Source organism: Ceratotherium simum, chromosome 1, assembly GCF_057802395.1.
Source record: "Ceratotherium simum simum isolate JZ-2026a chromosome 1, ASM5780239v1, whole genome shotgun sequence".
Taxonomy (NCBI): domain Eukaryota; kingdom Metazoa; phylum Chordata; class Mammalia; order Perissodactyla; family Rhinocerotidae; genus Ceratotherium; species Ceratotherium simum.
This window is the reverse complement of record NC_141900.1, coordinates 84467648-84487672: the sequence shown is the minus strand read 5'-3', so window position 1 is coordinate 84487672 and position 20025 is coordinate 84467648. Positions and strand designations below refer to the sequence as shown.

At 40.9% G+C, this 20025-nt stretch overlaps 1 protein-coding gene across 1 annotated transcript in view; it reads right to left on the bottom strand.

The window, feature by feature from the left end:
• Nucleotides 1-20025, bottom strand: part of SND1 (staphylococcal nuclease and tudor domain containing 1) — a 422021-nt gene that overhangs the window by 263875 nt on the left and 138121 nt on the right. Inside the window, exon 11 of the mRNA XM_004418726.2 lies at nt 7531-7620. Within this exon, the coding sequence (XP_004418783.1) occupies nt 7531-7620 (90 nt within the window). The remainder of the gene's footprint in view (nt 1-7530; nt 7621-20025) is intronic.

Genomic DNA, 20025 nt, shown 5'->3' with positions numbered 1-20025 from the left:
GAAACAGGCAACTCGACAGTCATTTCTGTTAATTACCTTCACCAGACAAGGGAGCTAATAAGACAAGGATCATTCCCCAAACCAGAAGGGTAACAGGCATCTAAAATGACCCTTGGTCTCCACTGCATACTGATACATTCCCGTCATGCCTAAGTGGGAGAAGCCTTACCAGAAAAAGACATGGTCAGAAATTAGGAGTCATTCAAAACTTCTCACGATTTGGTGAATATCGTCAGTCACTTACTCAAAAAATTTACAGCCACATTGATAGTAACAGCTGGCACTGAGAAGGCAAGGACAAGCAACCTCTTATAAACCTGTCAATTTAAATCACAATGCCTTCACAACCTTAGGGCCTGTTTTGATCATTAATGTAAAGGACTTTTCCACAGCGTGAGTGAATCAAATTAATATGAAGTGAAAAACGTGGAGATGACAAAGAAAACGTTTATAAAAATCAAACTAAAATACATCAGAGGTAATTAAGAACAGGAATAGCCAGACTGCCAGCTTTGTACTTAACAAAGAGGGTTAGATAACACTCTGCCAAAGACAGAACTTACAACTGTTTTTAAGGAAAAGGATATAGCTAGTGAGAAGACTGAAAAAGTCTTCCTCAAGAAAGCTCCATGACCTTAAAGAGCTCTCATGGCTGAGTGAAAAACTGCTCCTGCCAAGGAATGTGACCCCTGGTACCTGCAGAGACCTGTCTGCACAGGGGAACAAGCACCGAGAGTGCTCCTCAACCTCTCCCTGGCTCTGGGCCAGGATAAAAAAGCAAGCCGTCCTTTCCTTTTTCCCAGAATCTCCCAGAAGTCTCACCTACGCCACGAGATTGAAGAGGAAGGGAAATCAAGCGTCAACACTGGCTTACTAATGTTACCTATGACCTCACGTTGTCTGCCTAACTAGAAGAAGAACATGTAATCTGACACTGGTTTCTCTGAAGAACAATTTGATGGAACATCACTTCACAGAGACATCTCAAAGACTAATGAGATAATGTCTAGAGGGCTGATCAATGGTGCTATACCACTTGCTGATATCTGAAGACTAGGATAACGCAGTTGAAGACAATCAACTTCTTTTGTGTGTGTGTGAGGAAGATCAGCCCTGAGCTAACATCCACGCTAATCCTCCTCTTTTTGCTGAGGAAGACTGGCTCTGAGCTAACATCTATTGCCAATCCTCCTCCTTTTTTTCCCCCAAAGCCCCAGTAGATAGTTGTATGTCATAGTTGCATATCCTTCTAGTTGCTCTATGTGGGATGTGGCCTCAGCATGGCCGGAGAAGCGGTGCGTCGGTGTGTGCCCGGGATCTGAACCCGGGTCGTCAGTGGCAGAGCACGCGCACTTAACCGCTAAGCCACGGGGCCGGCCCGACAATCAACTTCTTAGAGCAAGTAAGGTATATGTTATACACAAGAAGTGCTATTATCCCAAAAAGGAACATGACCCTGGCTATCTACATATGATTCAGCACAACAGGGAAGTGGGCCTTTCAAGAGGGCCTTTAATTTAGTATAGCAATTAAAAGCATAGATATCTGGGTAAAATACTTAATTTCTATGAGCTTTAGTTCCTTTACCTATAAAAATAGAAATGATACATAGATCTTACATAGTGAAGATGAAAATTAAAAATTAAATAAAAGTGAAAACAACATTCAGCGCTTCATGAAAAGACAACTGAGTGAATGACAGCCCTAACCTTTTAAGCCAGAATGAGAATTATATGAAATGCCTTTAAAAAAAGTGTGTCTAGTTCACAGAACAAATTGGAACGGCACGAAAATCATGCAAAAGTAACCAGCAAACAACAGATGAGCCACATGTTCTACAGTTGACTTAGACATTCAGAATATTTTATCCCACAGAAACAAAGCTATTAACAGTAGTTGGGTTGCCAACCTGGCTCATAAAAGCACATTAACCCAGAATAGAGATAATATCGTTTACATATAATAACCATTTCCAGATTGACTTGGGACTCCTGAAATGAAGAGGTAATCTCGCCCTACTTCTTGCATACACGGCTAACCCCAGGCAAATTGGGTGGGTCCTACTTCTACCTCCCTTTATGTATTTTTTGTGTGCGTGTGTGTGTGAGGAAGATTGGCCCTGAGCTAACATCTGCCGCCAATCCTCCTCCTTTTGTTGAGGAAGACTGGCCCTAGGCTAACACCCATGCCCATCTTCCTGCACTTTGTATGGGACGCCGCCTGAGCATGGCTTGACAAGTGGTGTGTCGGTGTGCGCCCGGGATCCCAACCCCGGGCCGCTGCAGTGGAGCGTGCACACTTAACCGTTACGCTACCGGGCCGGCCACTACCTCCTTTTATGTATTCTTATCTAGGTACACAACCTTCAATTCAGTGTCCCTCCTTTTCTCTAAAGTTAATTAATTCAGTAGAAGTTTACTGAGTATCTACTGTGCACTATAAATTCTATGCACTGGGCTCTAGAGTGGTGAGCAAAACAGACGTGGGCCCTAGCCGGCCTGATATAATAAATCTAACCATACAATAAATCTAACAAGACATAATCTCTCAAATATATTATGTTAAGATATGAAGTCATAAACAGATTAAATTATTAGAAGAGGGGTTGTTAAGGGAAGATGTCCCCCAGGAAGTCACATTTAACTTGGACCTAGGAAGGATAAGCATAAGATAAATAGGGGAGGAGAAATGAGGAAAATGAGGACAAAAAGAGCATTCCATACAGAAAAAATTGAAAGTGCAAAAGCCCTGAAGTGAGCAGGAGCATAACGCATTTCAGAAAGCTAATGGAGGCTAGAAAGGTGGCCAGGAGGTAGGTGAGAAAAGGGGTGGAGGGTCACATCTGAGAAGCAGGCTGGAGCTAGATTATGCTGGGCCTTGTAGGCCACAGGAAGCAATGGGAAGCCAACAGTCCTAGGCAAAGGAAGAGCGTGATGTGCTTGTCATTGGTGAAGCACATCACAATTGCAGCTCCCTTTAGCTGCAGGTGGAGAGTGCACTATAGTGGGAAAGAATGACTGTGGGAAAACCAGTAAAAACACCACAGGAGTCCAGGTGAGAGCAGATATAAGCCAAGGCGGCAGCAGCGCAATGGAAGAAGAGGAAACACACCAACATACACACAGCAGGAGTTGATGAAGGATTGGAAAAAGAAGGGTAAAAGAAGAGGTGTCACAAATGTCTCTGACAGCAACAGACAGTGGTGTGACTCCCAGAACACTCGAGGAAACCAGATTTTCTGACACAATAGCATGAGTTCAGTTTTGAACATGCTGGATTTCTTTTTTTTTTTTAAAGATTTTATTTATTCATTTTTTTCCCCCCAAAGCCCCAGTAGATAGTTGTATGTCATAGGTTCACATCCTTCTAGTTGCTGTACATGGGACTCGGCCTCGCGTTGGACGGAGAAGTGGTGCCTCGGGGCGCTCCCAGGATCCGAACCCGGGCCGCCAGCATCAGAGCGCACGCACTTAACCGCTAAGCCACGGAGCCGGCCCGACATGCTGGATTTCTAAGTTGGGTGCACATGGAGATCATTCCTACCCATCCCAAATTGCTCCACACCCCCAAAGGGATGGACCTCAGGAAAGACAGGTTTCCAAAAGAGAAGAACAATCGAAAGCAGTAAGAATTTGAAATAACTCCCTAAATTATTTATAGCCCAGTAACTTTTCCCATGTCTGCCTTTATCAAGAAAAATGCCCAATTTTAGGTGCATGAAAAAGAGTCAGCCTAGTTCACAGAAAGTTCAATGGCGTGAAAACCATACAAAGTTGGCTGTTTACAATTGAGCCTCATGTCCCAAATTTGTTTATTCAATAGAAAACAGTGGCAAAAACATTTAGAAAGTAGACATATTTTGGGGCAGAGATTTCTGGAGATAGGAGAGCCTGGACTGAGCATTTATCGCCAGAGCTGAAGCTTCCATGCACTCTTGCTTCTTGTAATTCCATCTCTTCCACCATTTTTCACCCTTCAATTGTGCAAACAAGTTACAACTTTGAACACAATGGTTCCCATGGTGATAGAAATTTTGCAATTAAGGCTCAGGAGTTAGAGTGATTCCTATGTCATTTGTAAATACTGTATTACACGAATTAAAAATATTTTGAGATTCTACAAGATAGTTGGGGAAAATTCACAATGAACATCCCAGTCATTATTACCTTATTTCACTGAGAACAAAATGACTGAGGCACACAAACTTTTGCTTTCCACCACTGCTTAGATCTTCGCTAAGCATTAAGAAAAATATACACACACAAAAAGAAATCACTTGAGGCCTGCAGCCCTGGTTCTTTTAGAAGAGCATCAATTTCACCACCTTATACACATCTAGGATATCATTCTGGAAAACTAACAGATATGATGTTATCATAGATTCCATTTCTCCACCATACTGGGGCCATGACGAACCCCAGAAGAAATTAGCAAGACAGTTCTTCCCCATGTATATTCCTTTTTTTGTGTGTGAGGAAGATCAGCCCTAAGCTAACATCCATGCTAATCCTCCTCTTTTTGCTGAGGAAGACCAGCTCTGAGCTAACATCTATTGCCAATTCTCCTCCTTTTTTTTCTCCCCAAAGCCCCAGTAGATAGTTGTATGTCATAGTTGCACATCCTGCTAGTTGCTGTATGTGGGACGCGGCCTCAGCATGGCCGGACAAGTGGTGCATTGGTGCACGCCTGGGATCCGAACCCAGCCCGCCAGTAGCAGAGTGCGCACACTTAACCGCAAAGCCACGGGGCTGACCCCCCATGTATATTCGTTAGTTAAGATTTTAGTGAAAGCACAGAAGCAGATGGTAAACAGGGGATTGGGAGGGCATTCTACAGGCAGTATGGCAATTCAGACAGCTACTGAAACCCTTTCAGGATACATACATACCCTTCTAACTCTCCCTCAAACCAGAGTGCATGTGTACGTACACACACACACTTTAGCACCAGCAGATACTCATTCTGTGTAAGCTGGAACCCTGATGCCACATGTAACCAGGTACCACCCAAATCTGTATAATGGGTTGATGAAAGTCAAATCAGTGGCACAATGATTCACATCTCTTGACCTCAGAGCCAGTAAAAAAAATCATAACTGAAAAAGTAAGGTTCTGCTAGATGCTACACAAAAGCAGCATTACTAAACAAAAACAACATACCTTACTGGCATCTGGAAAAACATGCAACACTAGTATCATCCTGGATTCTTAAAACAACCCCATCAGAGAGGGAAGGCAAATAAAATTCCCAGTTCACTAATGACAAAACCAAGGCTCAGAGAGGTGCATGGTTACTTTAATTAAGGCATTTAGCCAGAATTAAATCTTGGGAGTGAATCAAAGTGAATTTCCATAACTGAAATGGAGGCCATTGAATCTAACAAAGCACCATAGCAGTTTACCTCCAATCTTATTTCTCTACATTCTAGAAACTCCTCAAAACTGTCATATTATAGACTCTCTGGGATGGGCAAATAATAATCTGGGCAGAGAAGATGATTTTACCTCCATTATCTTCCCTACGCTGTGCCAGGCTGCCCTAATCAGCTTTCGCACACATAAGCACATAGGCAAACATGCTCCCTCTCGGTGCCTCTTAATCACCATGTGCCATGCTGAACAGCTGCAGAGGTCTGAAGGGAATTGGCAGAAATGTGCAATGATGTGCTAGCCACCCCCCTGAGGCAGCAACGGCCCTGTCTGCTCCCAGACTTGAGAGCACATGGGTGTTTGGTGTCTCAACTGATAGGCCCAGAAGACAGGCAAGTGGTTTCAGGTGGTGAGTCAGGAAAAGCAGTTTGCATCAGGAATGTTCTAGCCCAGCAGAGCTGAGCTACATCCTACTCCCTACGCAGGGATTCAGTATTCATCATTTATACAATGTCACCATGGGGGGCAAAACTTGGGCTCAGCACAAATAGAATCCAATCAACTCTGATGCAGAAGAACCAGTAAACAAGGCTTCTCCCACCAAGAAGAAACCTAATTGCATAAGAACTGCCACCATATCTGACACTTGAGATCAGTTCTTTTATCCTGAGATAGAGGACCCTACAAAGGCCTGGCACAGTGTTGGAGAGCAGAGCCCTGGGCTACTCTTCTAGGACCATTCAGCAGCTGCTGCAATAAGCTGTGATCTATGCTCCTCTGGATGAAACAGAATCAGGGTAGGGCAATATTCAAATAAACCAGGTGGATGCCACACAACTGGCTGCACAAGAATCAAATATGCACTGCCACTCCTTTCGAGGTGATTTTGGATGGATCCCAAAAGAAATGCACACTTGTGAGGGAATTCCTTGCTTGTCTCCATGCTATCGTTTATGAGCCAGTAAATGAGTGATATGGTATCAACTTGGTGAAATAGAGATGTTGGACATTAGATCAGATAACAGGAGATCTAGAAATTGAAGGAGTCTTAAAGCCATCATTCACACTACACTTCATGAATGAATACGGCATTCTGTCAAGTTTTATACAATGACAAATGAGCCTATTCTCTGAAGGAACCTGAGGAGATTTAATACTTGTTTTAGGGAATTCAGTTTGGTTTCTCCACCTCAAAATTAGCAATTTCATCTGAAACCCAACATCAAAATCTTTTGCTATAATTTATCATTCTAGTGACTACGGTATATAATAAAATTGGTTATATTTATATTTATTATACACTTCTTTGGCATTAATTCAAAAGCCTTAGCAAACTTATCACCAAAAGTTTAAAAACCTGCATTTAGGTAAAGAATGCTAATATGGCTTTAAAGGGAAAAGAGGAATCACAGTCCCTCCCTGAACAGATTTCCCTCAATTACCAAAGGAACTATCCATCCCATGCATTTCCTTTCTTTATCCAGGACACAAAGAACTCCCCAAGATATTTAGGGTGGAGAGGTCAGGAAAAATAAAGGGAAGCTTGGAGGCTCATTATCAGCTTCCCAGAATGGCAAGTTCTGCAGCTGGTCACAGAATATTATGCTCTGAGAAGACAAGGAAATACACTCACAGGGCCTCTGAGCTGCCGCACCAGAAAGTCAATGTGCTACTCTAAAGTCTCCACAGAAACGACCAGGAAACCACACACTCCTTCCCCACAAAGCCGTGCTCCTATTCCAGGAGAGCCCCTCTTCTCCTCGATAGCCAACCTACCCTCAGAAGTAGGGGAGGCAGAAACAAGCCGCAACCTTCTCTCACAAGCAAATCCCATAGCACCGACTTTTAATGGAGGTGGCTGGAGAGAACAGGAGAGCCAAGTGAATGGAGCTCAGGGTAATATGCAATTATTGAAACTGGAATTGAGCCTGGACCCTGGAAAGAACATGTCGTGAGAGCTTTGGCAATCACACCGTGGTCAAGGCCCCAATTTTAAACCTCTCCCAAGGGATACCACTTCCTGATACATAGGCACGCCTCTCTTTATCAAAGTAATTCTGCTTGACTTGGTGGAGGAGTCACCTGCTGGTCTCTGAGATTCCATCACAAGGGCCCAGAAAATAATCCAACCATTGGCAAATATGTTTCTGTCATCACTTACCTTTTTTCCAATAAGCTTCTTTCGAAGAAATTCCCGGGCTTCAAACATGTAAGGAATGTCATACAGGGGACGTAGCTTCTTGTTCTTATCCTTAAAGCAAAATAAAATACCACATCAGGAATGGGGGGGAAGAAAAGACACAAAAGAACACAGCCAATAGCACAAAGTACTGGAATGCATGTGAAATACGCTCGCTATCTCCCAGCACCACAAATATTAAATAAGTGTTGGATACAAAGTAAATGACTAATAAATATTTGTCTGAAATATTTTACAGGGAAAAAGATTATCTTTTACACATGACAGGCGCCAAAATAAGCAATGGAATGTTCCTCATTAGGCAAACTGGAAACAACCTAAATGTTCATCAACAGGGAAATAGCCACATAAACGGCGGTATAGAAGAAGCTCAATAAGTATTAGGGCCCTTCAACTATTTACAGATACTCTATAAATCTATTTCTATTACTCTGTAAACCTTTATTAAGTACCTACCAACTATCAGTCCCACACAAAGCACTCTGTAAACATGTTATAATCCTGGACTCAAAATTCTTGTAACCTAACACAGTAATAGAAGAAATGCTACAGTTATGAAATAACACAAGGCAGTTTTGAGTACGTGCTAAATTTTATGTGATATAGACTAGGGACTAAGTGCTATAAGAGTTCAGGGAAGTGAAAAGAAAGAAGTAATCAGGAAATGTTTCACTGACAAGGTGGGACTTAATGTGAGTTTGCAGGATAGCAAAGAAGTAGGAAGAAAATGAGAGTTGAAAAAAAACAGGACAAGCAAAAGGAGAGGCAGGAATAAAGAGTATTTCAACACGTACCCAAATACAAACACACACAATTCCTTCATTATCTCATGGTTCCCAGACTTCTTCAAAAAGAAGTTACTGCTCTAAGCAATGTAACTTTGAGATGATGAGAGAGAGTCTAAAGGAAGGTGACAGAAGTGGCAATGGATAGGAACTTGAGAGATAGGAGAACCATTTTAGGAAATGAATTAACAGGAACTGACAACAGAGTGGAGAGAAGGGATAAAAGAAGAGGAACCCAATATTCTAAGTCATGATAAGAAGTCAAGAGAAGCCCGCCTTTTGGTGGTGGTGTGGAGGAATGGAATGTGTTCAAGAAATAGGGAGATGCTGGCCAGATCGGCTGGTATGATTACTTTAATGTGTCTCTCCTGCTAGCCCTTAAGCTCCAGAAGAACAGAGATCCTGTCCATTTCTGTTGTTCTCTGTAACCCCAGAAACAAGTACAGCATCTCCCTCACAGTATATACTCAAAAAATAGTCGGATGAACTAACTACAAAAGAAATACGGAGAATAATATACAAAGATCAAGTATTTTAGAATAGGACTCCATGTACAGATTTGGAAATCTCCAAGAGCCAGATAATATCTGAAAAAAAAATTCTGAAAGAAAGGAGAAAATCAAAGACTAACTCCTAACCTAGATGAATGCCATTGCTTCTTCATCCCGTATGATTAGCCACCTGGCTTCACATATTACACAGCTGACAAAACAAGCCATCTCTGTATAATCCATTCTATACTCAAAGAAGTATTTCAAATTATGTTTTCTTAAATAGCCAACTACTCCCAAATAAAGAGCATTTATCATTTTAATTCCCCATATTTAAACTAATCCTAAGGACAATATTGAAGTCAAGGGAATCAAAAAGATGTTTCCTCCTAGACCCTAACTAAGCCTTGGTGTCCTAAACACATCATTTAAATATTTCAATTCATTGATATCACCAAGAAAATCTCTTATGAGAATGTACATAATTCTTTGAGTTTGAGCTTCACATTCATCATCCAACTGTCTTCTACTTCCTGCATTTAAAAAAAAAGGCAGCAGCATCATTCCAGTGCTCTTCTAGGAAGTTCAGGCACCTTCAGAAATGCACCCCTCTTCCTCCTCCCAGAGGACATGTGGGAATCTACACACTCTAAACAGGAACAACTGGGATGGCCAAGCTCTAATCAATGTCTCGGGGTGTCATGATCACTGTCTAATAAGTGAGGTATGACCCTCAATAGGAAAATCTTTAAAGAAATAATAACACTGAGTTTTTCTTATAGGAAATGAGGAGAATAGGACATGTGAGAGTTGCCTGGCTGGAGGGAGTGCTAGATAACACAAGGGCAGATGTACAGGATTACAGATATTTTATAAGCTTCCAAGCAGCCAAATAAAAATAGTGGGTCACTACTGAGGAACCCTAAAACAGAGTCTGTGAGGACACTCAAGGATACAGTAAGAATGCTTGCTAGACAGAAGATGCTAGGTGCCAGTAATGAACAGGATTTTTAATAAAGACAAAATCGATGGTTATCAAAATCAGCCCTCAGGAATATTCATATTCACCAAGCAACAGAGGACAATCTATTGACAGAGAGTAGCTGTGTGACTACATAAGCGTAAGTGAACATTTTAAAAAATGAAATGAACAAAATATTGACATTTACCTTACATAGCCTTAAGATTTGCCACAGAATCTGAATATCTGAACCTTACCATACCTGTTCCGAAACACCAGAGGTACGAGGGAACGTCATTTGACTGGAAATCCAAAACAATATAAGAAATACAGTTCCAACAAGCATTCAAATGAAGCTCAGGGGATGACAGACACCTAAATGTATGAATATGGCTGTCTGAACAAGAAAGACACTCGACAGGACAGAGCCAAGCCAAAATCCTCTCAAAAGAATGAAAGAAAATAAACAGTAAACCAACAAAAATCCCAATAAAAAACAGGGCAACTTCAGCGTCTGATTATATGTCTCTCATGAAGCTAGGAAAGAACTGATAGCAAAAGCAGAAAACAAGATATCGCCAGTGAAAACAGAATGATCTTGTTACTCTAACCCTTCAGAGCTAGTAGCTATTGACATCTGCAAACATCTTACAAGAGAGATACTAGAAGTCCCTAAGAAACCACAAAATAAAAGCAATTCCTCCAAATTACCAGGTACATAAAAGCCTTTGAAATCTCTAAGAGGCAATTGAGGTATGGAATGTACTCTGAGAAAACAGGACTTTAGCTGACTCTTGCCTGCTAAAAAGGACTGTCTAGTTTAGATTCTAATTTACATGGAAATATTTTTTAAAAAATAAAAATAGAAAAGAATGCTTGCTTTATCTGGTGGGCAGATAATACACAAACCAATATGTGCTATAATCGCTGTTCATCCTGAGAAATGGCATCGTATGTAGGCCCTGCAATGACTCACACTAGAGATAACTTCCATCAGCTGTACCTCTCACCGGTTTGAGAGAGGTCCAACATCTCAGCATCTAAAGACACACCTGGCACTTTTACAGAAAGTTATTTTCGGCTGATTGCCAAAAGGAGGTCTCTGGTCAACGTTCATTCGGAGGGAATGGAAGGGACCTCCAATTAAGGCCTTATTCTTATCCCTTTTCAGGCCTAATTTTATCTAGCCTATCCTGTAGCCAAAAAAATCTAATGACCTTGAGATACTGCAGGATTTCTTAAATGAGGCTGAATAAACACAAACTATGAAAAAAAGAGATTGATAAATGTGGCTCCACTAAAATTTAAAAAGTTCTTTACTGAAAAGACATCATGAACAAAGTGAGAGGCCAAAGCACAGACTTTTAGTAGCTGATAAGTGAAATGGATAAAGAAAAAGCAGAGCAGGAGGAGAGGGAACTGAGGCACTTGGCCACAGCTGTATTCTTCTCAGTGAGGCCTACACTGATCACATTACATTCTATAGCAAAGACTCAAAGGAGCTATGGGATGTAGTCATCTGGCGAAAGGCAGAGAGAACAGCCAATGCAAAGGCCTTCAGTTAGGAGCACGCCTAGTGGGTTCAAAGACCAACAGACTGTGGCTACAACAGAGTGTGGCTACAGCAGAGTGCACAAGGGGAGAACAGTAGCAGACAAAGACACAGATCGGACCTAATATCTGAAAGAATTACTTTGGCTACTTTTGATTACTGTGTTGAGAACAGATGCTATAGCAAGAAAAGGGAGAACAATTAAGAGGTTATGACAAAAGCTGGGTAGAAAATGATGGTGGATTACATTAAGAAGGGAGGTAAGAAGTGGTCAGAGTCTGGAAATATTCTGAAAGTAGACAGATGGAAAGTGAGGTGTGAAAGAAAGGGAGGAGTCAAGGATGACTCCAAGGTTTTTCATCTCAGCAAATGGAAATATGGTAGAAATATGGGTGGGGTCATCAAATGAGATAGGGAAGACCACAGAAGAGTAGACTAGAGGGAGGGAAATAAGATCAGGAGCTCAGTTATGGACAGGTTAAACTTCCAAGTGTAGATGTTGAGTAGGCAGTTGGATATACAAGTACAGAATTTGGGAGAAAGCTCTGAACTGGTGATACACATTTGGGAGTTGTTGGCATACACGTAGTAATTAAAGCTAAGAGACTGAAAAGGAGCAAAGACTGAGTCTTGAGGCATTATAACATTAAAAGGTAAGGAATAAGAGACGGAATCTGCAAAAAAAGACTGAGAATGAGTAATCAGTGTGCTCAGTAGGAGGAAACTACCATAGTGTTTGTTATGTCCTGGAAGCCAAAGAAAGTAAGTGAATTGAGAAGGAGGGAATGACCAGCTGTGTCAAATGCAACAAGGCAAGTGAGATGAGGACTGAGATGTGCATGCTGGACTAAGCTAAGTGTGGGTCACTTGACAAGAATAATTATGGTGGAATAGTAGGGGCAAAAACCTGCTTGGAACTAGGAATAAGAGAAGAACTGGAGAAAGTGAATACATACAATGCTTTTGAAAGTTGTGCCACAAAGGAGTACGAAGAGATTGTGTGGCAGCTGGCAGAGGAAGCAGGGGGAAGAAATGCTTTTGTTTTTTATTTTAGATGGGAGATATAATAGGCAATGGTCCAGTGGAGAGCAAATAAGTGATAATATAGAAGAGAGAGGATAGGACTTCTAAAGCAATGTCCTTAAATAGGCAACGAGGGAATGGCTTTACGTAGGAGCACCAACAATTCATCTTTAGGTGTGTGGATGCAGATACTATTAGGTGGGTAGATGTGGTAGTGAGAGTTGTGGAAAGCTCTCTTCCTATTACTTCAACTTAGTAAAGAAAGGAAGAACTCTGACAGATCAATAAGAAAAAAGAGAAACAATCCAATAGAAGGATTGGCAAAAGGTACAAATAGGCATTTCGGATAAGAACTCCAACTGGACATTAGGTACCTTGAAAAAAGGTGTAACTTCATTAATCATCAGGGCAATAAATTGAGATACTACAGGATATCCATTATACTGGCAAAAATTTTGAAGGTGAGAATGTGGGGAAATGGGAGCGCCCTTTAACCACTGATGAAAGTATGAAATGGTTCAACTACGGTGGGTGGCACTCTGACATGGTGATACTTGGCATCATTTGGTTAAAGCTGAAGATATGCATCCCTATAATTAGGAAATTGTACTTACAGGTAGGTATATACCTAGAAAAGCCTCACATGTGCAAGACAAGTATGTATATTACAATGTTCATGTTGACGATGTTTATGGTACAGTCACAGAGAATACTACAGAGCAGTTAAGCTGAATCAGAGCATATAACAAATGAACAAATTTGAAAAACAATATTGAGCATGGAAAACAAGTTGTAGAGTGATACAGTAAAATCCCATTTAAGTACAGACTAAAAACAGACGCAAGCAACATTATTCATAGAGCTATGTAAGCAGCAAAAGTACAAAAACGCATAGAAATGAAAGACAATGGTTACTGATGCGGGATGGGTAGTGGAAGAAAGAAAAGGAGGGGGGAAGAAATGGGGCTGAGGATGAGTACACAGAGACTTTCAACCTTATCTGTAAAAGATCTAAAGCATACGTGCTATACTACCAAGGCCGCAAAAGGAATGTTTGTTATATTAATCTATAACATTGGATTTTTTTTTTAGGCCAGAAATGTTTAGGGATGTGAAACCCCCAAATCTTGTTTGGTCAATCTTTTCCCATCGCTAACAGCGTCTCACGCTTTTATTCCTCTCTGCAACAGGATAACTGGCCATTCTTTTCCTCATAGGAAGTGCATTAAATTCCAATTTTTTCCTCAAAAAAAAAAAAAAAAAAATTCTTTCATAGATGTATCCTTCCATGAGGCAGAAGGGAATAATTTAACTACAAGCATGCTGTCAAATAACCAAGGTCAAAAACAAGTTTGATTTTTGTTTTTTAAAGGAGACTTGAACTATAATATATTAAAGTAGCCAAGCAGAACTATACTTTATGAAGATCTTAAAACTGACTGTTGAATTAAAATAACAGACATGATCAGATTAAAATGGATAAAATTTCAAACAGTAAATAATGGACTGGTCCCAGTTGCCCTGCCACACATGCCATTTTAATAAACAAAGGCTGCGATTTCCATTTGAATTATAGACTTAAAACAGGAACATTACCACATGCCCTGGGCATATTCACAATCAAGGACCCTTCAATTCCCTTGGCAGCCAGGAGACAGAATCCACAGGGATATCCACTATTTTGTGATCCTTAACAATACAGTAGCACATTTGTATTAAAGGGAAGTCGGCTAACTAGAAAGCTACAGTCAGCAACTGGGGAAAGGTTCAAAATGGTAGCGCCTTGGCCAAATGGAGGATTATCTTGCACCACAATACCTAAAGGACCATACCCAGAAGATTCACACGTATATCCAAACATTTCCACAGGAGTTGTTTCAAAGAAAAGGATGCTTTATTTCCCAATTAGTTCTATTTCATTCTCCCAACAAAATACCTCTTACAGGTAAATAGGGTCTATTAAAGAGACAAGGTCTGGGAAGTCCCAAATTCATAACAATGCAATCACATTACAACCATATCTCCAGGAAGCAAAGAAGGAATGGTAAACAATATAAACTGAAATCAAATTGAAAAATAAAAGAAACTAAAATGGGATTTTAAAAATTCACAGATGTAGGACTGGAAGGGGGTTAGACTTTCAACCTCAGGATTATGCAAGATACCAGGTCCCTGAAATGTTTGTTGCTTTTACAGGACCCTCAAACTTTTGATTTTTCTGACAACCTTATTTGATCCTACTGATCCCATCTTTAAGGATCTAATAACACGTGTGAAAAACACTGGAATTTAAGGTAAACTAGTAATTGCTATTGTTAATGGGGTTCAAGCTGAAGGCGTTTTAGAAAACAGCAGAAGCAGGAAGATCATTTTGACCTTTTCCCCTGCAACAGGTCATAAAACCCTCATGTGAGAGGTGCCCTTCCTACACCTGGAGGAAAGGAGCATCTTTATTTCTGAAGAAAAAGGTACACCGTGAAGAATCCAAACCCACAGGCCATGCTAGGTTTCCCTCATGCTCTTTGACTTATCATATTTCTACACAACTGTCCACTCTTCATGGGACCTAGCATAAAAATACTCAGGTCTGTTTCTTTGAGTCTTCATTTTCTTACGAAGGCTCTCACATCACATAAAACTTACATTAAGTACATTTGTATGCTTTTCTCCTGTTAATCTGTCTTTGTCAGTTTAATTTTCAGGCCCAGACAGGGACCCTATGAGGGTAGGAAAACTTTCTCCCCTACAAGAACAACTCTATCAAGTAGGCTTCACAAAAACAGCAATTCTACCTGGACTGCTGTATTATGATCCCCATTTTACAGCAAAGAAAGTGAGGCTTCAAGCATAAGTAAGCTGCCTCCGGTCACGTAACAAGTAACAGGCAGAGCTAGGATTTCGATCCCAGCTATCCCAGAGGCCTATGCTCATTGCTGGTGGGCCAGACACTCCACTTTCTTGGCTTCTTACTGCCAAAAGGCAATCAACACCTGTCAGTGGCTGTCAGTTTTAGTGTGCCTAAGAATCACCTGGGATCTTGGTAAGCATGCAGACTGCCAGGCCCACACCAGATATTCTGATTTAGTAGGTCTGGTGTGATTTCCACAATTCTGTATTTTTAATAAGTAGCAAGGAGAACTGTGGGTCACACTTTGAGAAATGCTGCTGAGTACCTTTTGAGCACCTGCCCCACTTAAACCAATGGAAATAAAAGAAAAAGGAGTTCAAAGATTTAAAAAGTCAGAAAGCAACACTGAGGAGCCTGATTAATGCCAAAAGGGTTAAATAAAAATAAACAAGTAAGTAAGTAATAACTGGGGAATTAAAGTTTATCTCCGCATATGTACCTAGAGATAATTCAACATACTCCTTGAACTTCTACACAGATAAGACAAGTTGAAACATTCTAGTAATGGTGGCAAAATAGGATTTCCAAATATTCCTCCAGTCCAACTATAGAAAGACTGAATGTGGAATCTGAGAATCAAGAGAGAAAACCAATCAGCCCATGCCAGGGAACAGCAGGAGTAGGCACATCCTCTCTCACGTCCACCCCACCCCTAACCACTGACACCCAGTGGTCTAGACCTAGACTAGCTACGGTGATAGCAGAAAAGAAGAGGAAGTGGCAAGTCCAAGAAACAGCCCAGGTTCCAAGTGTCTCTTGGCAACCTGCCAGGAGAACAGTTCCACACTATCCAAAGAGGGAAAGAAGCAAGCAGATTTAGGCAGCCTCACGTCCTTGAAGAGACTCGCTCGTCATCTGCAGTGCACAGCATATGATTATGTTCCACAGGAACTTGCACATCTCAAAATTAAAGTACCATTTTCAAGACCATCATGTAAGGGGAAAAAAATCTGTTCCTAGAGACCGCTCTTCTACTCAATTATATTAGCCAACTAAGAGTATTTTCAGAAGTAGTTGCTATTTATTGCTCAGATGCAGTAAGAATGGGGGAGGGAAAAAAAAGAATGCGGGGAGAAGTAGGAGGCCAAACATCAGGTCTTTTTTTCCCCAAGACCCTGTCAAGACTTTAAGAATAAAGGGCTCCAAAACCATTATCCAAGCAGCAAACCATATGGGATCCCTTTACTTAGCTACAAATACTTGTGCAGGCACAGGAGAAAGAGTGGAATAAAAGAACAGTGCTACCCCTCACAGACCTCAAGGCCAAGGAAAGTGAAGTCTCACAAGTAAGAAGCTGTGCAACCAGCAGCAAAGAGGCTCCCGGACCCAGCAAGAAAACCAAAAATAAAAAAGGCTTTGGAGTCCTGCTCCATCTTCCTTTCTCTGCATAGAGACAGCTTCCAACAAGTAATAGGGCAAAATCTTTTTCCTGCCCAAGGGCTCTGAAAATAAAAATCTGCTCCAAATGGGAACTAAGTCTGTGCCACCGTTCCTAGAGGAATAGTGAGGATTCAGCGGTAAGACTGGGATAATGAGACAGAAAGGGCACCGGATCCTCGAAGAGAACAAAGCACAAGTTCAGCACTCCTGAAGTCACAGACAAAAAGCACTGTCCTGGACCTTGAAATCCAACATTCCTCAAGCATTTGATAGCAACTAATGGTCAAGAGGAAGTGGGCAGCTTGCTGATGATCAACCAAATAGAAGCCTGGGCTCTAAACAATGATTCTAGCACCAGCAGCTCCTGGCTTGCCTCAGTTTCTGCCTAAGAATCAGCAATTGAAGAATTACCTGGCATTATACGTGACTTTGTAGTGAAAAGCCAGGCAAAATTATTTCAAAATCCTGTAAAAATGAGAAAAGGGCTAAATATATTAGTACAAATTAAGGCAACTCTACTTTCATATTCAAGGAACATTTCAGATGATATAAACTCCATGAGAAAACCAAATCTACACTTTTAGTGTTACTAAGAAGCAAGGCTACTTAGCTACGTTTTACGTCATCTAACACGGATGTTAACAAGAGCTAAAATGTCCCGAGACAGAAGAGATAAGCCAAAGTTATAGCACTAATCACTTTCTGCCTTGTATAACTGTAATTAAATTACTTCACAGGTCTTATCTTCCCTACCAGACCACATGAGGGAAGCTCTATGTGAGAGATCTTTATAACACCCAGAAAGTGCCTAGCATAGTGCCACATTCCTACAAAGTGCCAACATACTGAAAGAATAAAACGGGGAATACAAAAAGGCTTATCTAAAAGAATTTTAAAAACAACTGTACTTCTTGTGATTATAGGAATAAATGGAACTGGTTAGTAAACATCAAAGTGAATCAAAAAAAGGGTGGGGAGGCAATATCACTGCAGCTTCATACCATTGTTGGCAAATTCATCTAATGAATATCACTGATACAGCACTAGTGGAATGCAAACTCTTCCTACCTTCTGACTACTCTTACCAGATATGATTCTATACTACACAAACATAAGCATATTACTGAATATTAGAAAGATTCTAGAATAGATATCCCACTGTACAACTGCAAAATCTGGGTTCTTTGTAAGCAGTGATACGAAAGTAGCACTCTTGGTAATTTCAGTGTCTTATTAATAACAGAAAAAACCAAATTTACAAAATCTGAGTAATCAGTGTGTTCTCTTTTGACCTGGCTAAGACTTTAAAGCAATTTTCTGCTATCTCTACGAGTCTGACATAACAAATTCTATTACTTATGATCTCTGAAAAAACACACCCTCAATTTATCATTAGCTAATAGTTACAAATCCTTAACGAACACATATAGTACTAGAGTTCAAGTAAAACTGAACTGATATTCTAGAAATATCAAGTGTGACAGTTCAAAAATAAAATAAATTATTGTAAGCTAAAATACAAAAGGGGGTGATTTCCTAATGTGGACTCAAAAGTACCAGCGTTCCCCCACAAAATTCACGTATTTGAGATTAAACTAAGTCTAAGCAAGGGCATTTGCTAGGGTGATATATATATATATATATCCACACATTTGTGTGTGAGGAAGATTGGCCCTGGGCTAACATCCGTGCCCCTCTTCCTCTACTTTATACGGGACACTGCCACAGCATTGTTTGATAAGCAGTGCGTCCAAGCCCGAGATCCCAACCCTCGAAACCCAGGTGGCCGGAGCAGAGCGCACGAACTTAACCACTATGCCACCAGGCCAGCCTCTGGGGTGATATTTTTTGTGGCTAAGATGGAAGAAAAGAGTAGTGAAAGATTGTAGGGTCCTTCCTTTATTCTCGAAAGGGGAATCTGCAACAATACTAACAGGTGTGAAGTTTTGCTGAATGACGCACTCTTCCTATGCTGTTCAAATGAGCAAACGGAGCTGAAAAGAAAGTGTCTCTCTAGAATGGCCTCATTCTACCCAGGTAATAGTTCTGAAGATCGATTACAAATATGAATCAATGTTAACGTGGGAAACCCCTTCGTTGGAAAGGACATAAAAAATACACAAATAAGAAACTAGAGTTTAAAAGTGAAAGGGAAAATGGAGCGGGGGTGCGGGGGTGGGGGGGGAATCTTCAAGGACAAAAGCACGCCTGGAGGTCTGGGAGGTAATAGAAACCAGCAGGGACCAGTATACTACGACTGGCTCTGCCCTTCTGGAACTTCTTTCCTTTTCACTGGAAGCTCAAAATTAACCAGTTGGCCCCAAATCATGTTTTCTAGTAATGAAGAAATCTTCTCCCACATTTCTTACCCTTTATCCCAGGCTAAAAATGGAGAGCCAACGCCCTCAGAAGAGACAACCCCGTTACTTAAAGTACAGGCTACAAGCCAGATGAATCCCATCCAGCACAGTGATGTGCCACAAGCCCTCCCACAGTTCTAGAAGAGGAGGAAGGAACAGGAAAAAAAGAAAATAAATCTCTTACAATAGGAAACCAATTTTCTCTGTAACAGAGCAGGATGGGGTGAGCCCATTCAGAAGATAATATCATTTTGTTAGAGAAATGCTTCTTTGTGAATGCCTTCCCTTCTTCACCATATTAAAAAATAATAATAATTATTAAAAGTTCTTCCTGGAACAACACAGAAGGGAAAACGATGCTGGATATGACACCATTATTTAGCTGGTGCCAGTGGAACTTTCAATTGAGCCAGATTTCTAGTCAAATTTGTGCAATAAATTGCGGTGCATTTCCAAAAAAGAGACTGAATTATGTAAGTGCACGGCAGAAAGGTCTCCCTTTAGACACTGAGTTTCTGCCTTGCCAGTTCCATCACTCCAAGGTCTAAATCAGGCTGCCAGGTCTAGTGCCACATATTTTATCTACCAAATTCAAAGTACTCTCACAGCCTGTGTTTAAATATTCAGTAAAATGAGGCCTGTACCTTTTCAGGACAGACATCTTTCTAACCCTACAGAACAAAGATGACTCTTTTTTACTGTGTAGTCTACTTGTCATCAATCAGAAACAACATTTATCGCTCATTACTACCATGGAGAAATATGGGCAAATAAAGTTACCAGAACCATGAACAACACAGACATTCAGATCCAGCACCCAGCTGGCAAGGCAATTTCATTATTTATACATGAAATGCCTTGCCCTACTGCAGGAAGGGACCTTGACAAGCCTGAAGCCAGACCTGCTAGAGGCTGCTCCCGGGAAAGAGACTGTCCCTTCACCAAATCTGAATTAAGCATACTCAGGAATGTGTTGGGGTTATTTTGTATGAGTTA